Below are 26,014 nucleotides of genomic sequence, written 5' to 3'. Positions count from 1 at the left end.
CGTATATTGTGGCTAGACTCAGTAAATATTCTTAGAAAAAAGTTATCTGTAGACTTGTCAGCTTGGGTTCAGATTATTCCCTCCTCTGGAATCTTGGGACCCTCTGTACTGATTGCTTGAGTAGCTCTTAAATGCCTCTAAATAGATAGTTACTTTATTTTTATCCAGGTTTTTCTGCTACACAGCGTAACTTAGTTCTCTTGCCAGCTATTTTGTCATACTCAGAGGTAAAAGACCCCATGATAGCCTCTAGGTACTTTTGGTATACATTAATTATCTTGGTTATTACCAGTCTTAACCACCACTGCCTAAATTATCTTCAGCTGTCACCTGTGAAGTTTTTTTTGCTATGTGTCTGTTCTAGTAATCACATTATGCTGAGTGTGAGTACTTTATATATTTATATATGTATATATAAAATTTCATTTTATCCACTCACCAACCATTGGGAAATGAGGTACTATAATCTTTTAATAGGTAAAAGGAGGAACCAGTATCTGTAAGATTACAGAATTTATGACTAAGCAATGATTCACATTGTTCTTAGTGTAGAACTCCTGCTATTAAAATCTCTGCTATAGTTTGTGGTCTTCTATAATTTGTTTGCTTCCTTTAGAACGCAGCTCAGGGACCACATCCTTCTGTCCTGAAGGTGCTCAGTTATTACTCTGTACCTTCCTCTATCATATTACCATATTGAAAGTAATCGCACATGTACCTGTCTCTCCTACTGTGTTAATAGTCTTCTCCAAAACAAGGACTACTTGTTATTCATCTTTGTAGTACTTCCAAGTTCTACAACTAATTCCATTAGTCTGGAAGCTTGGTAGCTAACACAGTTAGGAATACTATACAGTTGTTGAAAATGACTCTTAGTTTTTAAAAATGATCTAAGTAAAGTACTTTATTTTCTGATAGTGGCTAATTTAGTCTCCATAGTTATAGAAGAGACTAATGTCATGTGACTTGCTTTGTGATAAGTGCTTTATTGTGGTGGTATGGAACTGAATCCTTAATATCTTGAGCTATGCCTATATATGCTAGTTAAAGTGAGTTCCTTTAAGGCATACGCTTATCTTTTCCCATAGTTGTTAATACTTGTCCCAAGATAAATTTCTAGGGTGAATCTGACCAAAAAAAGTTTCCCTTGGTACTACTTAGCTATAAAATTGTCCTAGAAAAGATTTGCCAGTAGCGTTTATATGCTTCCCTGTAGTTTTCCTGGCTGTATGAATTGATAGTTTAAAAGAATCTTGGACTATACTGTAGTGAAAAATGGTATAGGTTTTTTTTTTAATATGTTACTGATTGCAAAATGAATTACAAATTATAAATTCAACTCTTCCCCACCCCCCACTTTTAGCTATTCTCCTGCAAATTGCTTCTTCATCTTTTTCTGAATTTTTTGAAATAATTCTTAGTTGACAACCGTCTAATTGGTTCTCATGGACATCAAATAACACATAGGCGTTTTTATACTTTTAAAATTAGTAGCTTATTATTAGCATCATTTCCTTTCCTTTTTGCCAGAAATTTTACCATAAAAAAATGAGAAGGGAGGTTATTAAAATGTTACATATATTCTCACAAGAAATATATGAGAGTGCCAATCCTTAAACTCTTACCAATTTTTTTTTGGATTATTACAATAATGTTCGGTTAAAACATGGATTCTTAATTTAGTTATAATTTATACTACTATAATTATGAGTGAAGTTCTTTTTCTGTGAATTAATTTGTATTCTTTACTTTTTTCTTTCTAATTTTTAGGAAATCATTAAATATTAGGGAAATTACCCCCTTTGTGTGCTCTATGCATTGCAAATACTTTTGTTGGTTTGTTCATTTCAAGATTGGTCATGGTGGCTTATTAGCTTGCTTCAGAATCACTGGCAAAAATATTGACTAGGATCGGGCTCTTTTCACATGGGTAAGTCAATAATCATTGCCTTTTTGGTACATTTATTAACTGTGAGTTTTCTTAGAAATATCCAACTCATATTTCTCCTCCTGTTTCTACCTTCAGCCCAAGACAGTGGTAGTTTTACTAGAATGGGGCTAGCCAGGAAAATCAGAGCTTTGCTGCCAGATGAGGTGGACTTGATCTGGGGCCAGGAGGGGGTGGGAAGACCATGGCTTTGTCAACTAAAAGTAGCAAACTTGGTTTGAAAGAAAGGGGACAGCCTGCAGCTTTGCAAACCAGCCCCCCCCCCCAAAAAAAATGAATGAAAAGCCAAACAGGTTTCAGCAGCAGCTACACAATATGGTAGCTATAGATACTGCAGTGAAATCCTAGCAAGTTACTAAGAAGGAAACAGCCATGCATAGAAAAATAAATCAGAGTGCAGAGTTGCTGCAGTCCAGCTTTCAGCCAAGTATTATGAGATGTGCAGAGAAACAGGAAACCATGATACATATTCAGGGAAAAAGGCAGAAGCGAGACATAAAACTACATGTTGTACAATTCTATTTACATGGAATTTCTAGATAACATATAACTATGGGGAGCACATCAGTGGTTCCCTAAATTTGGGGGTGGGGAGGACTTTTGGGGATACTGGAAGTACTGGAAAACTATGAATGCATAGCTATATAACTAAACTCAATAAAAATCATTGATCTGTACATTTAAAATGAGTGAATTTTGTGATATATAAATTATACCACAATAAAACTGTTTAAATGTGAAAGGGGAACCAAAGTCTTTAAAACAACAGTACTGTTATTAGTGATCTCAGCTCCCTGTTGTGACTGTCAGTCTGCTGTTCTGTTTTCAAATGTAAATAACCAATTGTAGTTTATAAAAGTAATTGAAGACAACAACTGGGGGTACTTCATTAAGAGAAGTACTTAATTTTTATGTAGAAGCGAATAATTGTTGAAGTGACAGTGTACAATCCCCCTAAATTGTGTATTCACTTTTCTTTGAGGCACTCTCACTACCTCCAACCATTTATCTCCTCTCTTCTTGCTTCATGAAGGAGCGTCTTCTTCACCTTCACTCTTCACCCCTGCTTTAATGGTCCTTGTGACTTACAGGTGCTCCTCATAGAACATGCCCAGTGTTATCATCCTGACTTTCTTGTCTGGCTACTCTGCTGGCTCCCTAGTTTATTGCATTGTGCTGCAAGTGTGTGATCTGATAGGAACTCTTTCGTATGTGAGGAACTTACATAAATAACATTTGGGTCAGTATATTAGTATAGATAACATTATTGAAAGGGGAAATAATTTAATCATAAAGGAATAAAAACCTGACATAGTGTACAATCTTTCTGCTACAGCCCCTTTCTCCTTAGAACTCTGTAATAATTAATCCTGTTTTCCATATGTATTTAACAATAAGGAGAATGGGGCCATCTTGATTCTTGTTCCTTTAATGGAACATGATACTTACTCAGAGAAAATACTTTCTTCTGTATTTTGAATGAAATCCTTCCCTTTTTCCCTTTAGTAGTTTCTTCTTATAGGACTCATATAGTTTTCTTTGCTCATTAATTATTCTTAAATGAAAAAGAGTTCTCCAGACTTAAATCTTTGTACTAGAATGTAATCTTGAAACCATCCATACCCTTGAAAGTACAATAATTATGTATATCTTTTGGATTTTGCTTCTTTATTTTATAGACTTTTCCAAATTGGAAAGCATCATCTAGTTACTAATGTCCTGGCCGGGTTATGACGATTAATTGTGTGTCCAAATGGGTAGTTCAAGAACAGCTAATTGGGAAGAAATTTTATAATACAGTTGATATTATCTGGTAGGAAACACTGATATGGACAAAGTCTTATCACAGAACCTATGTGTCTGAGATAGAGGTAGAGTTCTGTGAAATATAATTCTTCAGCATTGCCTGTTAGGTCTGATCTTTGTTTATAGTTGATCAAAGCTTTGGGCTCTGACAGATGAGTAAGTGATATTTGTAGTTTCCAGGGCTGTTCTAACTTTCTAACCCTTTTGATTTTCACATATATGTCAATAGAAAGGTGAAGGAAAGTGGATCAGATATTCATTGCTGTCAGTAAGTTTCCATGTTATTTTGTGATTTTTATGGTTATGATCTTGCTATTACAGTATTTTATTTTTGATTAGTGATCATTTAAGTATGCCTTTGTAAAATAGCTTCTGTAAGTATTAACTTCATTTAGATTCAAGTATTACATGGTATAAAGGCTTATGATTTATTTCTTAAAAAATTATTTTTCATTAATTTAAATGAAATTGTCACATTTCCTCATAATGTAATTTGAGAAAGTAATTGTTTTATGACTATTTAAATACTTCTTCCTTCTTGATTCAGTTAAACTTAGTGATTATTAAATGAAACTTCTTTTCTTTGTAGTAAAGTACTCACCTGTGTGGGACACTGCATACATCTTAGAAGACTGCAATAAAGTGGCAATGTCTCGGGAACCCACCCCACCTCTCTCTGGAGATATGTCTGTCGGTCCTATAGCAGAAAGCTGGTGTTATACACAGGTACATCCTATTAAAAAATGCTTCACTTTATGCTAGATATCGTATGCTATTTTGAGAATATTATGAAGCACTTTAGCATTGTTATTAAAAGTGTTAGGAGATGAGTCATAGGATATTCAACATGTGACAAGTCAAGAATATAAAAGTCATCATTGTAAAAGTCCTTTTCTGAATGTTCCAGGTTAAAGTAGTAAAATTTTCCTACATGTGGACCATTAATAACTTCAGTTTTTGTCGAGAAGAAATGGGTGAAGTGTTAAAAAGTTCAACATTCTCATCTAGCCCCAGTGACAAAATGAAATGGTAAGATTTTTGTTTTTTTCAGATATTTGTTTTTGGCGTAATCGTTAGCACTTTATAGTTTCATTGTTACCATTTCTAAATGGATATTTGTCAGATTTTATATTTGATTTATAATAAGTTCCTAGTAGTATAGAGAATTGTAAAGAACTGTGAGAATATTGACAGGAGATCTGTTGTATTATTTAGATTATTTAACAGATGATTTCAGTATTGCGTCTCTCTTGAATGTTTAAACTATGTGAGCCTGTTGTTTTATTTTAGGTGCCTGAGAGTAAATCCAAAGGGATTAGATGATGAAAGTAAAGACTACTTGTCCTTATATTTGCTTTTAGTCAGCTGTCCAAAAAGTGAAGTTCGAGCAAAATTCAAATTTTCCCTTCTGAATGCTAAAAGGGAAGAAACAAAAGCAATGGGTAAGTGATTTCCAAACTGACTGGAAGACGTCTTTATGTAACTGTGTACATGTACTGTGACTTTTGCACTTTTACCTAGAAAAACAGGATTTTTTTCCCTAAAATTATTTTCTGCTTAACCAAAAACATTTCATTTTGGCTGGTAATCTTAAATGCCAGGGTAAAGTTACAGTTGTTTCACTAAGTCTTCATAAGACATGTAAAATTAGTTTTAAATCACATTAAAATTTAAATTTTTCATGTACTAAAATGACATTCATTTTTCACTTGTAATAATAGCTGCTATTAGGACAAGGTACCTGGTTCAGTGCCTGGCATATATAATAGGTGTTCAGAAAGCATTTCTTTTTCTTCCTTGCCATTTTTGCCAGATAATAAAATCTAAAGAACAATGTGAAAGATGTTTCAATGCCCTGATATTTTGTGACTGTAATTTTTTTGAGCAGTGGACTAAACAGTGACTGAAAGGAAATGGTTTTTCTTAGTCTTAGAACCTGTTAAATTCAGTTCAAGCCTCTGAATTATAGCCAGCTGAAAATGTAGCCTGGCACCTCATAGTAAAAGATCATTGTAGAAAACGTACAATGTGTATAGCAGGAAAATATATTATACATTAAATTTTAAGTGATTTCCAGAAGTGATTAAGAAAATCAAGTAACATCATTACAAAAAAACTCTCCAGAGCACATTTTAAATAATATATCTCCTTGCTGAAGTAATATAGTTTCACATGTATTTTCATAATTCTGACATGTAAGATAAAATAATGTCTTAGTTCAGGCTGCTGTAACAAGTAGCATAGACTGGGTGGCCTATAAGCAGCAAACATTTATTTCTTACAAATTTAGAGACCAAGAATCTAAGATCAGAGTTCTAGCATGGTCAGATTCTAATGAAGACTCTACTTACAGACCTGACAACTTTGCATTGTATTTTCACATGGTGGAAAGGACTAGGGAGCTTGTGGAGTCTCTTATAAGAGCACTAGTCCCATTCATGAGGATCTCTACCCTCACAGTCTCATCTAATCCCAGTCATTGGCCTCTTAATACCATCACACTGTGGGTAGGGTTTCAGCATAAAGCTTTCAATGGTATACACTTAGTCCATAAAATGGAGTATCTCAATTAGATATATTACTGGTTTTCTACCTTCAATGTGTATAGCAATAGTGAATGCTTTCTATAAAGGACCTTGTTTATTTCATAGTATATAGTTATTAACCAGTATATATAAGGCATAAGAAACATTTACTTTAGACATTTATTAAATATTTTACTGATCACACTAAAACCATCTTGTGGACCTTGATGAAAATTGTTTTTAGGGGTAATGGGATTATGTTTAAAGACCTAAGAAATGATAGGGGACTTTTTTTTAGCTTTTTTCTCCAGTTAATGGATTTTTCTCTAGTTCCATAAAACTTATATCAGTGGGATGGTTATCCCAGAAAAGCTTATAGAAGGCCCTGGTGATTTAGAGCATCCTTTTTTTTAAAGAAAGAAGCAAGAAATTAATATTTCTAATCTGGTTCTAATATTAGATAGTGAATACTATGCCTTTGCCAATGTGTTTTGATCCTACTTTCTTATTAAAGGACTTAGATTGTTTGAAAGATCTCTTCCTTCTCCTTGAGATTTGATCTGGCTTTTCTTCTACTTAGATATCTAGGAATCTGAAAGTGAGCTCATTGATAATAGCCAGAATTTGTGATAGTGCTGTGAAATGATCTGGTTCTATCTAGTGTAATTCTTCCTGACATTTTACTTGTGAAAACACATATCTATAATTTTTATGATGGATGTATTGGTCAAGTTCTATTTTTGCACATTCATTTAATTGTTATTATTAGCAGAATATTTCTTGAATACTTGTTTTATTTAAACTTATATTGTGTTTTCCACCAGAAAGCCAAAGAGCATATCGATTTGTACAAGGGAAGGACTGGGGTTTTAAAAAATTCATTCGAAGAGATTTTTTGCTTGATGAAGCTAATGGTCTTTTACCAGATGACAAGCTTACATTATTTTGTGAGGTGGGTACATTTTTTTATTCAAGGAATTCAGTGTTTAGTTATAGTTAGTAGTAAAGCAAAAATATACACTATAACAATATTGATTGCACTTTTTAAATTAACTAACTGGTATAACTGGTAAGGTTTTATATAACTATTCTAACAGTAAAAGCTGACAAGTTCTTAGAAATCAGTATAGTAATCAGCCTGCAAAAATTCCTATTGTTAGCTATAAATTGTTTATACAGTTATACTGTCACATACTTTCCTCATACAAAGACTCTGGATGTGTATGACTTTATATGAAAATTTCTAAATATCTTCTTCATTCTGAATAATTCTAAATGGTCAGCATTTTTTGTCATATTCAGATTGGTGATATTAATATAGTGGCTTATCAGTTTGAATCCATACTTGCATGGTAGTGAAAGTGCCTGAGAAAAGATTGGGAAGCTTTTTGTTCATTTATTCAAATAGATGTTAGCATTATAAATAATGGCATCTCAAAATTTTTAATCTACACCTTTGTTGACAAATGTATGATATAATCATATGCATGAAATGCCATCTTTTGAAAGTTGCTAGCATTGCCCCTTCCAATAATTTACACTTACGATTTGTCTTAATTTGAGTCTTGAACTAGCTTCTGTCATTGTTATTACATACTTTATCTATATGAATTGTTGAAATGATAGGGTAACCTTAACATTAAATATATTTCAGTAGGTTATTGTAGACAGATGAGTGTCTTAAAAGCACAATAACTTACTTAACTGCTACTGAATTAGCTTGATGCTTCTTATAGAAAATGTGTAAAATTTCTTGGCAGGATTACAAACTAATTATATGTCATTATGCTGTGTCAGAAGAATAATTGAAATACGGCCCCAGAGACTACATAGTGCAAATAGAATGCATCTTATTTTCACTTAAACAAGTTAAATGAACTATAAGATGAATTTGTTATGAATACTATTATTTGGTTGATAATGCACATAGCACAAGTGTCTTGAGCAGAGCTTATCATTAAATAATTTGATAAAAATATACACTAAAGCATTTGTTGCCAATAGAGAGATATTCTAAGTAGTATTCTAAATAATTATAGGGTGTGTTATTTAAGCATTCTTAATGTAGAATCTTTTCAGAATTTTAATAATCTTAAATTTCAACATACTAATTTCTTTTAATCACAAATTTAAAGGACAGTAGGCTATGTAATCCAATTAAGGAAAAAAAAAATCTACCTACTGCAGCTAAAAGTCTTTTTGTGAATTTTAAGAAAATGTTTCTGTTTTTAGAATTGAAATATTGTTTACTAAAGTATGCTTCCCTAAGTATATTTTATTGGAACCTAGACAACTAAAAAATTCAGAATGAAGGCTGAAACTAAGATTTATTTTGATACATGTTTTTGAAGTATATTTTTTATCCACATGCTAAATTTTGCATGCTCATCACCTCCTAAAAATAGAACCCACCAGTGACATACATTTTAAGTTGATCACATTTAGTGTTAGATACTATAATACATACTTTTACTGATACAGACATTCATACCTTGGGCAATGTATTTAACATAGGTGGGCTTTAAACAAACTTGCCTCATGCCGTCCACCGTCTCTTCCGTACCTCTCATTGATGCCCTTCCTTCTACAGCATCTCCAGCACTGCTTGCAGAAGAGGAGGAAGCATTGCACTGCACTGCCTAAAGAACTGCCTCCTCCCCCTCCCCTGCAAGTGGTGCTGTAGACAGGTAAGGCAGTTTGCTGCTACCCTTTTGTGCAAGACATAAGTAATCTTGCAAGTCCTATGAATCAAGTAGCCAGAGCTAGAAATTTCTGTCAGTGTAAACAGTTCTTTCTGCCTCTTCTTTTCCAAAATGATGCAGAAAACAGGAATTGAAGACTAAGTAGGAAAAATAGAAAATTGGTTAGATTAATTTATCTTTTGGAATCCAACAGATTTTTAAATAGTCTCAATCTATAGACCCATGCTAGTCTGTAGTAAACAGAAGACTATATACAGATAGATAAATAGGTAATGAATTTTTCATAAAATTAAATTAATTCATTTAGAACTTTTTTTTCCTCCTATTTTTCTGTTACTAAGTTATCCTTTCTGTTTTAATATACTTTTGGTAATGGATGGGAGTTGGGTTTTATTCTCTAAAAATGACAAAATGGAAAATTGACAACCATATTTCTATCACCCAGTTTCTAAAAAAGGATACCTATATTTAAAAGCCAGGAAGTCTGAGACCCACTGTTCAGGAAAGTGATATGAAATTGGACTACTTAGAAGTTTCTCATTTTGGAGCCAGTGTGAGGGATGGTTCAATAGTTGATTAGAGCATCAAGATTTGTAGTACTGTGCACCTTTGTAAATTCCTAGCTAGTCTTTACAATTTGTTTAGAGAATTGAGAGAGTTTTAAAAATAGGAACCATTAGTCACCTTAATTCCACACTAGGGGAGACCCAGATTTCTAGGACAGTCATAGCTGATTAGAGCCTGCACGTGGTCATCTTTAGTCTGAATTATATCCTCAGAGTTGAGCCAAAAGCAAATTTGAAAAAGAGCCATCAAACAGGTTTGAGGTATTACTTTGCAGCATTTGTCAGTTTTGAGTATTGTGCATTTGTCATTTTATTTTGAAAGAACCAACCACTTCAGAAAAGAATCTCAGCCTTTCTTCTGAATTTTTTTTTACTCTAAGTTCCATTCTTAAGAATGTTCATTATCTATATTTGAGTATGTGCTAGAAAAAGCTAAAATTTTACCAATTTCTTGATTATAGGTATCAGAAAAAATATCATCATAACTCATTGCATAACAGTTTAAATTAGATCATTAATTTCTGCTCTCTAGTCCCTTGAATACTCTTCAGAGTGTATGAAATGTTAATTCTGTCTTACTTAGAATTTGTGGCTGCTGTGATAATTATATGTAGACATGTATACCAGTACTAAAAATCCTTCTGAATTATGATTATATATAGTCAAATATAACATCAATATCTATGAAATATCTTTTTTTTAATCTTTTTTCCTTCTATCACCTGATTTTTGTGAAACTTTCACATTAAATATATTGTTTTGAGTTAGGATAATTAAACAATAAATAGAACTTAAGAAATCCTTTCCTAAATTTAAATATGATCACATTCTTATGACTGCACTACTCCACTATGTACTTTATGCAAGTAACTGATCTGTTAATTCACTCCAGCTTTTGCTCACTACAAGTTATAAGAGCAGTGCTGATATGAACAAGTAAATAGTGTCTTTGTGACCCTTGACTAAACCCTGAATAGTGATACCAGTATTTTTTATTTAAGTATCATTAAGTTATAATGTATGATATAACAGCAATCAGGTAAAAATTACTGAAGATTTTCCCCCTGCCTGTTTTGTAATTTGTAAAATTTTAGAAACAATTTGAATAATTAATAATTAAAAGTTAATGGAATTTTTATTGGAGGACTTATTTATGTGTATAATGTCTTAGCTCCTGTATTTGAAAAAACTTCTTACAAGATTGTTGCAATAAATCCCTTCAGAGCCATAATTGCATTAAAGTGTTAATACTACTACCTTAAAAAAAAATCCAGAGAAATACTGTATAGTGCAAAGAATGCTAAAAAAGGGAATATGGGAATGTAGATCTAGTCGTCCTCTGATACTGACTAGCAGTGGATTTAGGACACTTGAGTTATCTTCTCTGAATCTCACTTTTTCAAATTTTTTAATAAAATAAGGTGATTGGATTAGATGATTTTTATAGCATGTGATTTCAAAAAGATTAATAAAATCAGGGAAACAGAAAGATTAGTGAGAATATCCTCAGAAAATAAAGATTTTCTTTAGAAGTGTCTGTTCATTTGTATGAAATAGACGTTATTACATCTAGGTGAGTAAGGACTAATGAGACTTAATATTCTCAAGCATTTTATATTAGACTATTATACTTTCTTAGCATGTTAGTAATTTGGTCCATTTTATCCATTTCCAGTGTACAATTTCTACATAGTTTATTTGTCCATGTACATACCTACTTTTAATTAAAGAAAACCTTATGAAATACGGCTTTAAATTAACAGTCATCTATTGCTGCAAAACAAACAACCACAAAACTTAGCAGCTAAAAATGTAGGTAACCACAACAGCATTTTTTGTGAAAGATGGTTCATTTGCTCTGAAACATTTGCTTTACTAGTTGAGGTAGTATTTTCTTCCACTTCTTAAATATGAAATTTCTAGTAATATTAATAGTGTATTCCTTTTCTTAAAGTTTGTGCCAAACTTTATGGTGTTTTAAGATTTCATTCAAAATATCAAAAGATTCAAAATCTTTAATGAGAAATAATTTAATCCATATTATGTTGGGCTCCATGTAAAAGCAATGTTTTAATCAAACCTACTTTTATTGATTGATTATTTCATACGTAAATTAAAGGTCTTCGAATCAAACTAAGTTATATTATTCTTACTGTTTTTTTCATGAAAGATTTCCATGAACACTAAAATTACATTGTTTTATGAGAATTCTTATACTTTAAAATTTAAATCAATATTGCTAAATATTTAAATCAGTGTTACTAGCATTGAAACATATAGGGACAACACTTAAAATGCTGCCCAAATTGTATATTATAGTCTGTAGTTTTAAACAACATTTTAAAATATTCTAAAATGTCATAAGTGTTATGCTGTGTTTATTGTATGTTTGATAAACTTTAAATGTTGATAGTTCTGTATTGTGAGGAAATAAAGAAAATTGCAAATTTTTTCTCCTCACAAAAGTATTTTCTCCTATTTGAATTTGGAATCATATTATGACCATTTTTTGTTGTTGAGAAATAGTTTTTGTGATTACTTTAATAATTGAGCATTCTCAGGAATCAGTAAGCCATTTATTTACGTAAAATGTCACTTAAACTTATCTAATTCGTTTCAGTTTTTTTTCTGTATCATTTCCCTCCTTTAATATGTGGCTTTAAACTCAGTTCCCAGATGTTAGCATTTTTGATAAGGAGTACATTGAATTTTCTACATGATTTTAATGATAAATTTAGGTTGAAACTTAGTAGCTTACTACTGATATTAATTTATGAAAGTATTTTTTCTTGCTGTCCTTTTTTTATTAGGTGAGTGTGGTCCAAGATTCAGTAAATATATCAGGACATACTAATACAAACACGTTAAAGGTGCCTGAATGCCGACTAGCAGAAGATTTAGGTAATCTCTGGGAAAACACAAGATTTACAGATTGCAGTTTTTTTGTGAGAGGACAAGAATTTAAAGCTCATAAATCTGTTCTTGCAGGTACTTTCTACTTTGGAGTAATATATTGCATTTCTTTCATAAAGTTTTGCATTAAATAATGATGCTTAATCTTGTTACAGCTCGATCCCCAGTTTTTAATGCCATGTTTGAACATGAAATGGAAGAAAGCAAAAAGGTAAACTTTGTTTAAAGGGCTCACATCTAATTTATATACATGTAGAATATTGGAATGTATATTTTAAAAGTAACAGTGCATGTTCTTATTGTTATGATTTTAGAAAGAAATAAGAGGATGGGTTGAAATGGGTTCTATAGTAGGAAAACAGATGTAGCTTAATGTGGACTAACATTCCAAATAACAGCTATTGCTATCGTGAAGTGTCACAATAGCAAAATAAGTGGATAGTTGTTATCAAAATGATAGCTATCTGAAAGGACTGTTCTGATCCATACCTATTTGAGAGTTCTCCAGTTAAGGTGTATATTCCTTCTTTCTAGACTTTTGAGTTGCACTTTTGAGTTGATTTTGGAATTTGTTTTCTAGAACAGAAACAATTCCTACATTCTTTTTATCACTATAATAAGAATATTGTGTATTATATTTAACAAAGGACATAGGTGATAGGTGAAGTCACTCAGTCATGTCCGACTCTGTGTGACCCCATGGACTAATGTAGCCCACCAGGCTCCCCCGTCCATGGGATTCTCCAGGCAAGAATACTGGAATGGGTTGCCGTTTCCTTCTCCGGGGATCTTCCCGACCCAGGGATCGAACCCGGGTCTCCACATTGCAGGCAGACACTTTAACCTCTGAGCCACCAGGGAAGCCCAATAAAGGACATAAATTATGTTTATTATTAGTCTACTTGAACTGTAATACTACCCATTTGGTTTTCCCAGATATTTCTCTCTCATCTGCCATTTTGAAATGTAGTCGGACTAAAGACCAGAGATTGATTTTTGCTGATTGTATTACATGTTAGCCTTATTGCTCCAACTTATTGCAACTCCTAAGTTTATTTATGTGGCTCAGCTTTCTCCTCCCTGCAGAACTAGAGGCTGCAATAAAGTAGCTGCTTTCTTTCTTTTGATTGTTGGTCTGGCCCGATAGTGTGATCAGTCTTCTGGTCAATGATGTCAAATGTTATTGTCATCAAAAGGTCAGAAATGTTTGATATTGTTTTATATATATACATACATACACACACACATATAGTGTTAGATATATATATATAGTGTTAGATATTTAACTTCATTGATCTCAGGAGAGAAACCGAATACAAAGATTCAGGAGTTAAAAAGCAACCAGTCGTCTTTGGGCTTGAGTATGTCCCAATGTCCCAAGCAGAGAGATGATGTACCAGGAGATAATATCATGTTTTTGTAGGAGATTTCTGAGGTTGTGAACTCTGATACGTTCTCAAATACGTGACCTTATCTTTACTTAAAGTTGGGACTAAGAACCATTATAGGGTCTTAGGCATGGTATTACAACCTAATTCTTTTAAACAAAAAAAGTTAATAGCCATCTTCCTCTAAGATAGTGGTCAGAAACTGAATAAAGATATATTTAGTTTGGCCTTACAGATTTATTTTTATTTGTATTTGACTTTTTAACTGAGAAACTGGGGTTTCTATTTCTACATGGTAGTGCTTGACTTGGTATATTTCTTCTTAGACCTGCCTGCTTAACTTTTAAAATGAATATTTGAGTTGTACATTGCTTAAGTGCAGATTTGGGGCTTTTAAAACTATTGTCAGTTTTGCTCTGGTTCATTGTCTATGTGTTTTTTTTTTTTTTTAAATACAACATCTTTTATGTTTTCAATACCAGAATCGAGTGGAAATAAATGATGTAGACCCTGAGGTTTTTAAAGAAATGATGAGATTCATTTACACAGGGAAAGCACCAAACCTTGACAAAATGGCTGACAACTTGTTGGCAGCTGCAGACAAAGTAAGTAATTAGGTCTTAAAGAGCTGAAAAATGTCCTCAAACTTGACATATCTAGAAAGCTGTCATCAAATGAGAACCCTCTGTAACTTGAAGTATTGAATTAATTTATACTATTCGTGGATGCCTCTTGAGAGTATTATGAAATAACACAGTGGGATAACATGGAAATGAAAAAATTTTAAATCATAAGACATAAAAATACCTTGAGCTAATTTAGAATATATGGAACAAATGGAATGTTAACTTGAGAATCAGTAGTTTTGAGTGTATCTTTACTCTGTTTTATGAGAACACACACACACAGTAGTGTGTATAACTTATTGCAATTTTGAGATAGTCTTAAGATACAGTGCATGACATTTATCTATAAAAAAGGAAGAAAATATTGTGTATTTTTTCTCATTTAATCCTGTATTCATAAGATTTCTTTTTTGATACAAGGATATAGAGAAAAAAATCTTATTTTGTAATGTTCTTTTACAGTGCTTATTTCTTGAAGATAGGGAAACAGTGTAAAAGTGGCAGGAAATTTCAAAGCCAGTAGTTCTCAGTCCTGAAAATGCTAAAACTCATTGGGAGCTTTCTCCAAAAGTACTAATATCCATGCTACTTCTGTCCATGTATATGTCTGTATGTGTATACATGAATACATATTTATAGTGATAATTACACTCATTTTGAAAAATGTTACCATTGGGAGAAACTGGGACAAGTGTATATGGAGTCTTATTTCTTACAACTTATTCAAATCTGTGACTGTCTCAGAATTTAAATGTAGAAATGCCATTATAATGGAATGAAAAATACAAAATACGTAGACATGAGTCTGACAAAAGTTGTTCAAGACCTGTATGCTGAATAAACTGATAACAGAAATTCAGGTACACCTCAGTAAATGGAGAGAAAGTTTTGTTAATGGACTAGAAAAATTTTACTTCTCTTTTGATTAGTAGAACCAGCATGTCAGTATCAAAGTCCTAGCTTGCCTTTGCAGGGATGAGGTGTACAAATTGACAAGCTGTTTTAAAAATTTACATGCAAGTGCAGGGACCTAGAATAATCAGATAACTTTGAAAAAGATTATTAATAAAATAGAGAATTCATAAAGCTTTAGTATTTGACATCGTTGTATTGGTGACAGGATAGACAAATAACTCATTGAAGCAGAATAGACAGTACAGAAATAGACTGTCACATGTATGACTATATAATTTTTGATGAAAGTGCAAGAATAGTTGATTGGAGAAACGATAGTCTTTTCAGTACATGGTCCTGTAGGAATTGGTAGTCTGTACCAAAAAGATGAACTGTGGTTGAACTCTTGAAAAAAACCAAACTCTGTATGTGTACCTCACATCATATACAAAAAGTAACACATAATAGATTGTAAACCTAAACAAGTCTTAAACTTCTAAAAGAAAATATAGGAGAAAGTTTTCATAGCCTTACACTAGGCAAAGACTTCTTGGCTATGACACCAAAAATACCTAAAAGGAAAAATGATAAATTGGGCTTCAGTGAAATTTAAAACTTCTTCAGAAGACACAGGTGAATAAAAAGACTAGCCACAGACTGGAAGAACATATTTGCAAAGCATAGCTGATGAACAGCTTTTATCCAGATATATGATAAAGGACTTCAATATTCAGACTATATAAAGAACTCTCAAAACAATTATAAGTAAACAAAGTTATTTCTAAAAATAAAAATATTTGAATAGACACTTCTTAAAATAATGTCCATTCAGTATATCAAAAGATGCTGTACCTCGTTAGGGTTTGTAAGTTAAAACCACCGTGAGATACTTCTATGACTGTTATAACAGCTAAAATTATTAAAACCATACCAAGTCTGGTCAAGGATGTGGACTCTCATATACTGCTTATGAGAGTGTAAAATGATACAACCACTTTGAAAGACCGTTTGGCAATTTTTTTTAAGTTTTACACTTAACTATATTATCCAGTGCATTTATTTAAAGGTTTATACTCAAGAGAAAAGACAGCATATGCCCATTTAATGACTTATATGAATGTTTATAGCAGCTTTATTTGTAACGGCTAAAAACTGGAAACACCCAAATGTTCATCAGCAGACAATGGGATACCATTGAGAATAAAAAGCATAGAACTACTGATACACAAACAATAGCATGCGTGAATCTTAAAATAATTATAATGACTGGAAGCCAGATAAAAACAAGTGCAAATTGTATGATTTCTTTTATAGAAGACATCAGAAAATGTGAATTCTAGCAGTAGAAAACATATCAGAGGTCTTGCCTGGGGTGGGGTGAGAAAAGAGGATTACAAAGAGGTAGAAGAAAACTTTGGGGATAATAACTGTGTTCACTCTTGATTTAATGATGATTATGTGGCTGTATGAACTTTTGTTCAATATGTGCATTTTCTTGTATGTCAGTTACACCTCACTAAAGCTGCCAAGTATGTTCTCTTCACATGTATGTCAAATACAAGTTATGGTTATGAGTATTAATCTTTATAATTTTTCTTCAGGATTAAGTAGTGACAATATGCAGTGTCCTGACTGGTGTTTAAAATAGTAGAAAAGAGAAATATACTCATTAAGAGTATTGAGTAGTAAGGGTATTTTTTTGTTTGTTTTTTGAGTACTAAGAGGTTTTTAAAGTATAAACCTCTGTTTTAAAAATACACTGTACCTTACATGTGTGCTCAGTCACTCGGTCGTGTCCCTTTGGACTTCAGCCCTCCAGGCTGCTCTGTCCACAGGTTTCTCCAGTCAAGAATATTGGAGTGGGTTAGCATTTCATCCTGTATCTTGAACTTAGATAGAAATTTCTTAAGAAAAACTAGTCTTTGTCTTGAATGCAGTAACTCATACTTTCTTTATACTTAAAATAACTTGAAAGACTAAAGTACCCTCAGTTCGATGTGTAATATGCTTTAACTTCATTTTCTAAGTTATAAATATCATGTATTTAGAACTTGGTAGTTTGAATAAATGTTTAATGTTGTGTTTTCCTTTCTGGATAGTATGCACTGGAACGGCTGAAGGTCATGTGTGAAGAAGCTTTGTGTAGTAACCTCTCAGTAGAAAATGTTGCTGATACCCTTGTCCTTGCAGATTTGCACAGTGCAGAACAATTGAAAGCACAAGCCATAGACTTTATTAATAGGTAAGCTGTGCTTGTATTTCAGTGGACATGACACCTTCAACAGTTTTCCACCTGACTTTTTCTTAAGTGTGTTTAAATCTTCAATGCAGGTGCAGTGTACTTCGACAACTTGGGTGTAAAGATGGGAAAAACTGGAACAGCAAGTAAGATGACATCAGTTTCTGACTTAAAGTTGATCTGCATACATGAAATTAAGTGTTTGTTGCATAGCCTTTTGTTCATCTACAATAAGTATGAATCCAGCTATATTAGTGACATGAAGCAAACTGCCAGTTTAAAAAAATAATAATTTAACCACGTAGTGGATTCTTGAGGCTATGCTCCCTTGTAGATCAGCTTATAATGTGAACTGGGATGGACATATATGTTCATATTGGCATGTAGCTCAGTCCAGGTATTTCAGTGATTACTAGAGACCCTATGCCTGCCGCTTCAGGAAGCCTTTCTAAAAATGTGGGAAATATTTATTTTATCCTATGAGGAAATGTACCCTCCAGATTTGCCTGGAAAGTCTTGACATTTGAATGCCACTGCTTCTTAGGGCAGCCAGGTACTTTGCATCACATTCTGCATTAGGTTAATTACCTAGCCTTCCAGAAATGGTAGCAATTTGATCTTTCCCCTGGTAAAACTCTAGGGAGCAGGGCAGTCGTGACGTCTTTCTAAGCCTGAATCTTCAGAATGTCATAACCATGAGAATTTATTATTCCCTTTTTTTCCCCTTTCTTCACTCACTTTTAGAGTGACTTTTTTACTCTTTGCAGTTACTCAAAATCAAAAGGAGAGTCAGTAGGTTGAAGAATTTGCATCTGCTTTTGATTAGTTTTTGCTTATAAACTGTTAAACTCTGTTCTTGGAAATTATCAAAAATTGATGTAAGAAAAAGATTGTGTCAAAGACAAGAAAATGAATGTTTGACTTACGATTCCCTTGCTTTCATCTGTTTTGATAGATTTGAAGTTGGTTAACTGAATTCTTAATAGTTCGTGAATTCTGTTTTCTGAAGGTAAAAATGAGTGAATAATATTAAAATACTAGCTAGTCTATATATTGGTCAGTATGTGATAGATAATACATTATCATGGTATGTGTTCCTAGAAAAAAAAAACAAATGATAATTTTGTGATGCTTCATACTTTGCCACATTCAATCTCTGATTTTAGTCTGTTAAAATATTTTACAGTGTCAAAAAATATAAGCTTATTCTCTATCCCATGTAGAAACTATAATGTAGAAACTGTCAATAGATACTTACTGAATTAAATCAATGAAAACATCAGGTATATTAATAATCTGTGATTCTAAACAATGAGTTGAAATTGTAAACGTGGAAGTACACTAGTAATTTTGTCAGGCAAATTTTTTAATTGTTATTAGCTAATGTTTTGTTCAGCAAACATGTGCCTAGCATGGTGCTGCATGTAAAAACAAGTATGAGGAAAAATCCTTGTTCTTAAGAAATTTATCTAATGACAGAAACACATCCATGCATGTTTCCTTATAATATGGTAAGTAATGTCATAAAGAAGGGTATGTGCAGGACACAAGGCTGGAGGTTTAGACGTAGAGATGACTGAGCTTTGTCTTAAAATCTGAATAAGAATAAGCAGAACTGAGGAGGAAATAAAAGGCATTGCAGACAGAAAGCATCGCTTGAATCCAAGTGTAGATGCATGAAGCAATAGTTGATCATTCATTTGACAGATATTTATGAACACAGCATATGTTTTTCGTGCCTTCATGGAGTTTATGGTTTAACAGGAAATATACAGAAACTAATCAAAGTAGTTGAAATAAAGTATAATAATAGGTAAGGCAGAGAGCACACCCATGTGAGCGTATAGCAAAGAGACCTGACCTAAGTGTCAGAGAAAGTCCTTTTGAAGAATTGTTGTATAAAGACCTGAAGTATTAGCAGGAGTTACCCTGGTGAAGAAGAGGGAAGAGGTGGAAAGGTATGTCCCCAAAAAAATACAGGTGTGCAACAGTTTGAAGATAAGAAAGAACAGTCTGGGGACGAGGCGTATGAGAAGCTGGAGAATGAAGGCAAAGATCAGATCATGGAAGGCCATCTAAATAACAGGGCTTCTGGACATTATTCAAAGAGGATGGGCATACGGTAAAAGACTTTAACCTGGAGTAGGATATGACCAGGTGTGTGTGTTAGCAGTCTCTCCACGTGCTTGAGCGTGGGGCGGTTGAGGTGGTGTTGGTAATTAAGGAGCATGGTTATGTGTAGGTAGGCCAGTTAGAAAGATATTGAAGTAGTTCAGGCAAGAGATGAAGGTAAAAATTGAACTTGATTAGTGATGGTGGGACTAGAGGGAAATAAAAGGATGTAATATTTTGAATGCACAGCCTGTAACATTTGGGTATCATTTGGATGGTAGGTAGGTACAAAGCAGAGAAGACAGGAGACAAGCAAGGATAACTGGATTTGCTGCTGGAGTAATTGTGTTAACTCAGAGCATGGTGTACATCCTTTACCAATAAACAGTATTGTTGTTGTTGTTAATATTACACAAAGTGCCAAAGCATGGAATGGGAGGTAGAAAGCTGGGGGAAGAACTCAGAAGCTGTGTTTCTCATCTCTCCTTCTGAAGAACCTGTGTACTGGCATTGGAGGACAGCAGAAGACCTTTTTAAGGTGGTTATTGCTGAGGTAGCATGGAAGCTGGTTTGAGAAGAGCATGATAGGAGAGTAGAAGAGAAATTAGGAGACTTATAATAATTCAAGCATGAGATGTTGTTGGCCTTAACTAGGGATTCAGGATACCTTTGGGAATTCAAATAGGGCTTTAATGATTGATTGGAAAGGATGGTATCTAGGGTGACTCCCAGGTTTCTGACTTGAATCACTGGGTGATGGTGGAAGCATGAGCTGATTGGAAATGAAAGAGGAAGAATTTAGGGATCAAGAGAGACATGCTGAGTTCTTATCCTCAGTCTGAAATGTATGGCTTTCAAGGCACATCCAAGTAAAGAGAACAGGCGGTTGGGGACAGACCTTGTGGGGAGGTCTAGGACTTAGCAAATCACTGTTTATCATTGTTGAGTATGCTAGTTAAAATTGTGAAAGTGGCTGAGATAAGATGAAAGAAGAGTGGAGGGCGGCACGTGGCACTCCAGAGGAAGCCTGTGTGTAAGAGCCAGAGAAAGGAGCTCTTGCGTGAGTGGGTGTGGGGGTGGTGACAGTGGAGTAGAGCCCTGCAGACCAGTGTCGTGCATTGAGGAGGGCAGGATTTGCAGAAACATTGCACAGTTTCAGTTACAACAGAAAATACCGATAAGGTGAAGACGATGTTTTGATGAATTCAAGTGGTGTGAATACATAGGGGAGACAGAATGTTGAAATCTGTAAATTTAAAAAAAAAAATGACAGTGCAACAATGCATTTTGAAAAGTACTCCTTAGTAAACATCTCTTACTTTTATTTTTCAGCCAAGCAGCGGACATAATGGAAACATCTGGGTGGAAGTCCATGATTCAGTCTCACCCACATTTGGTAGCAGAAGCCTTCCGAGCACTAGCATCTGCACAGTGTCCACAGTTTGGTATTCCACGAAAACGGCTAAAACAGTCTTGAAACCTTCCATAAACTGTAGAAAAATGGAATTGACTTTTACTCCTCCAGGTCCAGAAGGATTCTAATACACAAACCATAAGCAAGAGTTGTTTCTGTTGTCTTGTCCACAGAACAGAAGCTGAAAAAGCATATTGCTTGCATTTCAGGTGGATAATTTATGGTTTATTCTTCAGCTTTAAATTAGACTGATTATACTCTAATTCACTTCAAGGCCTTAAATTATCTTCAGTGACTTCTCTTGTTCATGTAATACTTTAATTTTTTTATTGTGCCTTGTCATTGAGACCAAGGCTATGCAGGATTGCACTAGCTCCATAATGCAGTAATACTGATAACTGAAGATAGTAAGTTTCAAAAGGATCTTCCATTAGTTTGAGAAAGGCAGATGAATTTTGTAGGGTTTGTCCTGTACTAAAAGTTTAAAACTAGGTTTTCCTTTAAAAAAGCACTTGTGTTGGAGATGACTGGTAATGTTTCTAGTCTAAGTTCTATAAATACAGGAGAACCTGCTTACCTTCAAGGTAAGTTATGGCAATACACTGCTTCAGTTCTAATTTATTTTTCATTTCAGGGGGCAAATATGCAATGAGTTGGCCCATTTTTTAGTGAAATTTGTGATTTTTATATGTTAACTGTCCAACAAACTAAGAGAAGCATAACAAACCTTTACTTGTGTTTCTTTGTGAGTTTATCCAAGTTTACAATGATTGAGAACTGATTGAGGTTAAGATTTCAATAAGAAGAAAGCATGTTTAGTGCTGAATTAATTTTTTTTTAATTTATAGTGACCTACATTTACATGAAGAATTCTATATGTTAAAAGTAAGGATGACCAAATGTAAATTTAATGACTGGGCCAATTAAGGAAGATATATATGCACTTTTAACGTGTAACTTTTATATGCTAAATGGTACTCTTTTTTTTTTTTTTTTTCTTTTGAGGGAATTGATGTGGTATAATTAATTGTCTTAACTTTTGAAAGAATTTTTTAAGAAAGATGGAGGCAACTGGGATGTTTGTGATAATAGATTTAAAAAGGTATTCCCAATTATAGTTACATTGGCTTGACTTTCAGATATTCATTGTTGAATTTACTACTGTTTTATCACACTTTGGAGAAGGCACCTAAGCAGTAAATGAATCCTAGTCTACTCTCCTTCTAAAAACAATGAACTGTTATTATTCGAAGACCAAAGGAGAGGACCCCCAGAAATATGTCAGGCTACACTCTGAAACCTTTTTTCCTCCCTAGGTTTCTCCTGTCTGTCTCAGTTACTATACCAACGTTGTGGATAATAATTGAAATAATGCGTAATGTGAACAGGATAAACTATAAACTGCTTTTCACAGGCCAGTTCTTTATTATAAATGAATTTTAGCTTTAAAACACATACGTATCTTCAGTTTGTTCACAGCAGAGGTCTGCTCTAGTGCATTGTCATGGCGAAGCAGGAGTGATCAGTGTCAAGTGCTGCATCGGATTTCCTCTAACAGTGGTAGTATGCTTCTTAGGCAGGATATGTGTGTGACCACATGGGGAAAAAGTGTGTCACTGGAAAAAAGAATGCTTATATCTATATATTTACCTATGTAACTATTCTCCAGATTAAAATTTGCATAATTCGTTTATTTAGTTTTTGAAATTAGGGCAAAAGGAAAAAAAAAATGAAGCTAAAGTTTTAAAATAGATATTATTTTTGTTATCTATTAGGTATTTACTAAATCCTAATATACCAAGAATGATTCATATTTACACTGAACAAACACTGTCAAATAATCATTTGTTATCCACATCAGACTGAAGTTTGAAAAGATGGTATTTTCAGATATCTTCATTTCTTCTTTTGTAGTTTGAGTCTTTGTTGTATGAACTTAAATTTAATATTGAAAGACTACCTTGGGATAGACGAAGGATTCTTACATATGAATGGACTCTGTCCTATGGAAGAGTATTATAGGGAGCAGAAGTCTATGTAAGAGTATTATAAGGGGCAGAAATTCACTTCTTAACTAAACTGTAAGATTGAGCCTTTTAAATTTACAGTGTGCAGTGTAAAAACACACACACACACACACACTTTAAGGATTTGAGGTTTTGCCAGGGTCTTAGAAGAAAAACACTCGCCTCTGAGGCCCTAGAATTTTGTTGTCATATATTAAAAAAAAATACTGGTGTATCCATTTATATCGAATGCACACAGATGCATTATGAATTAATTCACTGCTTGAATCTACATTTCTAACCATAGTGACTTCAGTGGTAACATCTATAATGTACATTTCAGCTTACCCTTACTTTAGTGTTTATTGCAAATCTGAAGGGTTTTATTATAAAGATTTTTTTTTTAGTTTGGTAGCACATTTTGTACCAAAAATGTCAAACACTGTGCTCTAAGGATATCCACGTTTGTAGAAATGTCCACTTTTCAGATAATATAATGCCTACCATTATGTTAACAGAATCACATGGTAGTTGATTTATTTTTTTTATTTATTATGTATATTTTTGGTATTGTGGGTTCTTGAGGCAATGTAAAACTGTTAATGTATTCTGAAGTGAGTGTTCTAATAGCTTTTTTTTTTTTAACTATACACATGATTTTCAGTAGACACAGATTTCGTCCAAAGCAGTGTTGCCTTTTAAACTAAAGCCTGCTCCTGTGTCCCTTTTGTCACCTAAACAGCTCTTTCTTAGAAAAGTAGTTACTGGTCTTAAACATTACATATTATAAAAGTAACCGTTGGAGAACTGTTCTTTAGATTGAGATACAGAAACACTATATTTGTGCCTTTTTCATTTTTTAATTTTAGTGTGTATCGATATTTGGAGCACAAATATGAAGGTGCCATCACATATGGCCTGCCATTGTTACCTCCTTGAATACTCATGTGTCATTGTCTTGAAATAGTAATTGGAGATCCTTGCATGTATTATGTGGTCATTAGGCAAGTGTGTATGCGTGTGTATGTGTGTATATGTATATTTGCTTGGATTTGTGTGTGGTATGTTCAAAAGTGAATTTCTGAAAATAGGACTCAGTTAAATGTTGAAAGTTTAGGTTAGTTGAAATGTATTCCATTTAAATGTGCTTTATTTGGGGGGACAGTTGAGGAAATTATAATTCTCAAAAATGTGACCAATTTACTGCATGATGAAATGTGAAAACAGTGCCTTTTTAGGACATCAGTTTTGAAATTGAGTTTAAAAATGTTAATGAAGATCTCTTAAAAATTTGTCATGAACATTATTGTTTTATTTTTAAACTAGATTTAAGTTAGAGCTTAAATTGCCAGATGTGTAATTAACTAATTTATTTACCCATTTAAGTTTTGTGCATAAATTCAAAATCTAAACAGAATCTTTGTATGCTTCCTGGTGTTAACTAAAATAGAACACTAGGGACTTCAGTAAGTTGTTTTAAGTCCAGCTCAGCAAGCTTTTCTCAAAGCCAAGTCTACTTGAAGAGGTGAATAATTTTGAGTTGGATGTTCATGCTCTTTAATGGGTAAAATGAAAATATTCAGTGTATTCTTGCAAAACAAGGTGGGTGGGTGGGTTTTAGTGTTTTCAGATTATAAAGACAGCACTTTCAGCACACATAAGAGTATTTTGCAAACCTCTTTTATACAGATTATGAGCTCTACTTTGTTTAAGTGTTAAAATGGAATGATGTAAATTTTAGGTCCAGTTGAACAAATATTGAGTGCCTACCATGCGAGATTTCCTCTTCACTCAGAATGAAATCACCACACCGTGTCTTCTGTTTTCAGTATGTGGACTTTACGTTTGAAAAAGAATTCTTATATTTAAATCTTTTTCTGTTGTTAGAGTTTATCATTGTATACTGTAACCCAGTTAATTTTTGCCTTCAGTTTTTTAGAATGAAGGTATAACTTGAGTCCCATTTTTGAAAATAAAAGTCTGCTGAAATTATTTAAAAATTAGTTCTGGGGGGAATTGATTTTCAAGATTCAAATGTATAAAGACACATTGAACTTTTCAGCCTCATTTTTAATCAGCTGATGTCAAATGATGAGATACATACTTTTTGTATCTTATTGCTGAAAATATTTTTTGCATTTCAGCACGTTGAGTTAAAATAAAGTTGTTACTACTTATTCAGAATTATGTGGTTTATTTTGTGTTTATTTGGAAAGTATGAATAATTCTTTTTCAGATTACTGTGATGCTTTACAAGAAGAGCTATGTATTTGATGTGGTAACCTTTAGAATTATGCATAGTAATTGTCTTTCCTACATAGGGAGGCTAGTGTTTCTTTGAAACCTACTAAAGACCTGTTCCTTGATCTGGAGATGTTGCATGTATATGTACTTACTTCCCTAGTGGCTCAGATGGTAAAGAGTCTGCCTTCAATGCAGGAGACCAGGTTCAATCCCTGGGTAGGAAAGATGCCCTGGAGAAGGGAATGGCAACCCACTCCAGTATTCTTGCCTGGAGAATTCCATGGGCAGAAGAGCCTGGTGGACTATAGTCCATAGGGTCACAAAGAGTCAGACACAACTGAACGACTTTCACTTTTCACCACCTTTCTGGGATGACTTAATGCTCATATTATGTAATTTAATGTAGCACTTAAATATTCCTTTTCCCTGGCCCTCCTACGCCTTTTTAATTGCAGCTAATTATTTGCTACTGTCAAAAAGAGCAACTTTCGGACACCATATTACTGGACCAACTTGATAGCAGCAACATATTTAGTGCTTAAAAGTTATGGCCAAGAACTTCCTTAGCTATCCAGTGGTTAAGACTCTGTCTTCCAATACAGGGGGCATGGCTTCTATCCCCGGTGAGGAA

The 26,014-nt window shown here is 33.5% G+C and overlaps 1 protein-coding gene across 8 annotated transcripts in view; it reads left to right on the top strand.

The window, feature by feature from the left end:
- Window positions 1–25,323, top strand: part of SPOPL (speckle type BTB/POZ protein like) — a 55,750-nt gene extending 30,427 nt beyond the window's left edge. For 2 of the 8 annotated variants that reach the window (XM_070476263.1, XM_070476262.1), the window contains exons 2-12: window positions 1,771–1,930; window positions 4,344–4,480; window positions 4,662–4,783; window positions 5,045–5,196; window positions 7,104–7,231; window positions 12,358–12,535; window positions 12,616–12,671; window positions 14,331–14,453; window positions 17,468–17,610; window positions 17,700–17,753; window positions 21,052–25,323. In XM_070476263.1, coding sequence (XP_070332364.1) covers window positions 1,927–1,930; window positions 4,344–4,480; window positions 4,662–4,783; window positions 5,045–5,196; window positions 7,104–7,231; window positions 12,358–12,535; window positions 12,616–12,671; window positions 14,331–14,453; window positions 17,468–17,610; window positions 17,700–17,753; window positions 21,052–21,196 — 1,242 coding nt within the window. In that variant the 5' untranslated portion in view covers window positions 1,771–1,926 and the 3' untranslated portion in view covers window positions 21,197–25,323. Of the gene's footprint in view, window positions 1–1,770; window positions 1,931–4,343; window positions 4,481–4,661; window positions 4,784–5,044; window positions 5,197–7,103; window positions 7,232–8,869; window positions 8,967–12,357; window positions 12,536–12,615; window positions 12,672–14,330; window positions 14,454–17,467; window positions 17,611–17,699; window positions 17,754–18,562; window positions 18,617–21,051 lie in introns of those variants that run through there. The other 6 variants (XM_070476268.1, XM_070476267.1, XM_070476269.1 and 3 more) reach the window with 5 other exon arrangements.
- Window positions 25,324–26,014: the final 691 nt, after the last annotated feature.

This window comes from Odocoileus virginianus, chromosome 13 (assembly GCF_023699985.2).
Source record: "Odocoileus virginianus isolate 20LAN1187 ecotype Illinois chromosome 13, Ovbor_1.2, whole genome shotgun sequence".
NCBI lineage: Eukaryota > Metazoa > Chordata > Mammalia > Artiodactyla > Cervidae > Odocoileus > Odocoileus virginianus.
This window is presented reverse-complemented; position numbering and strand designations above follow the sequence as displayed.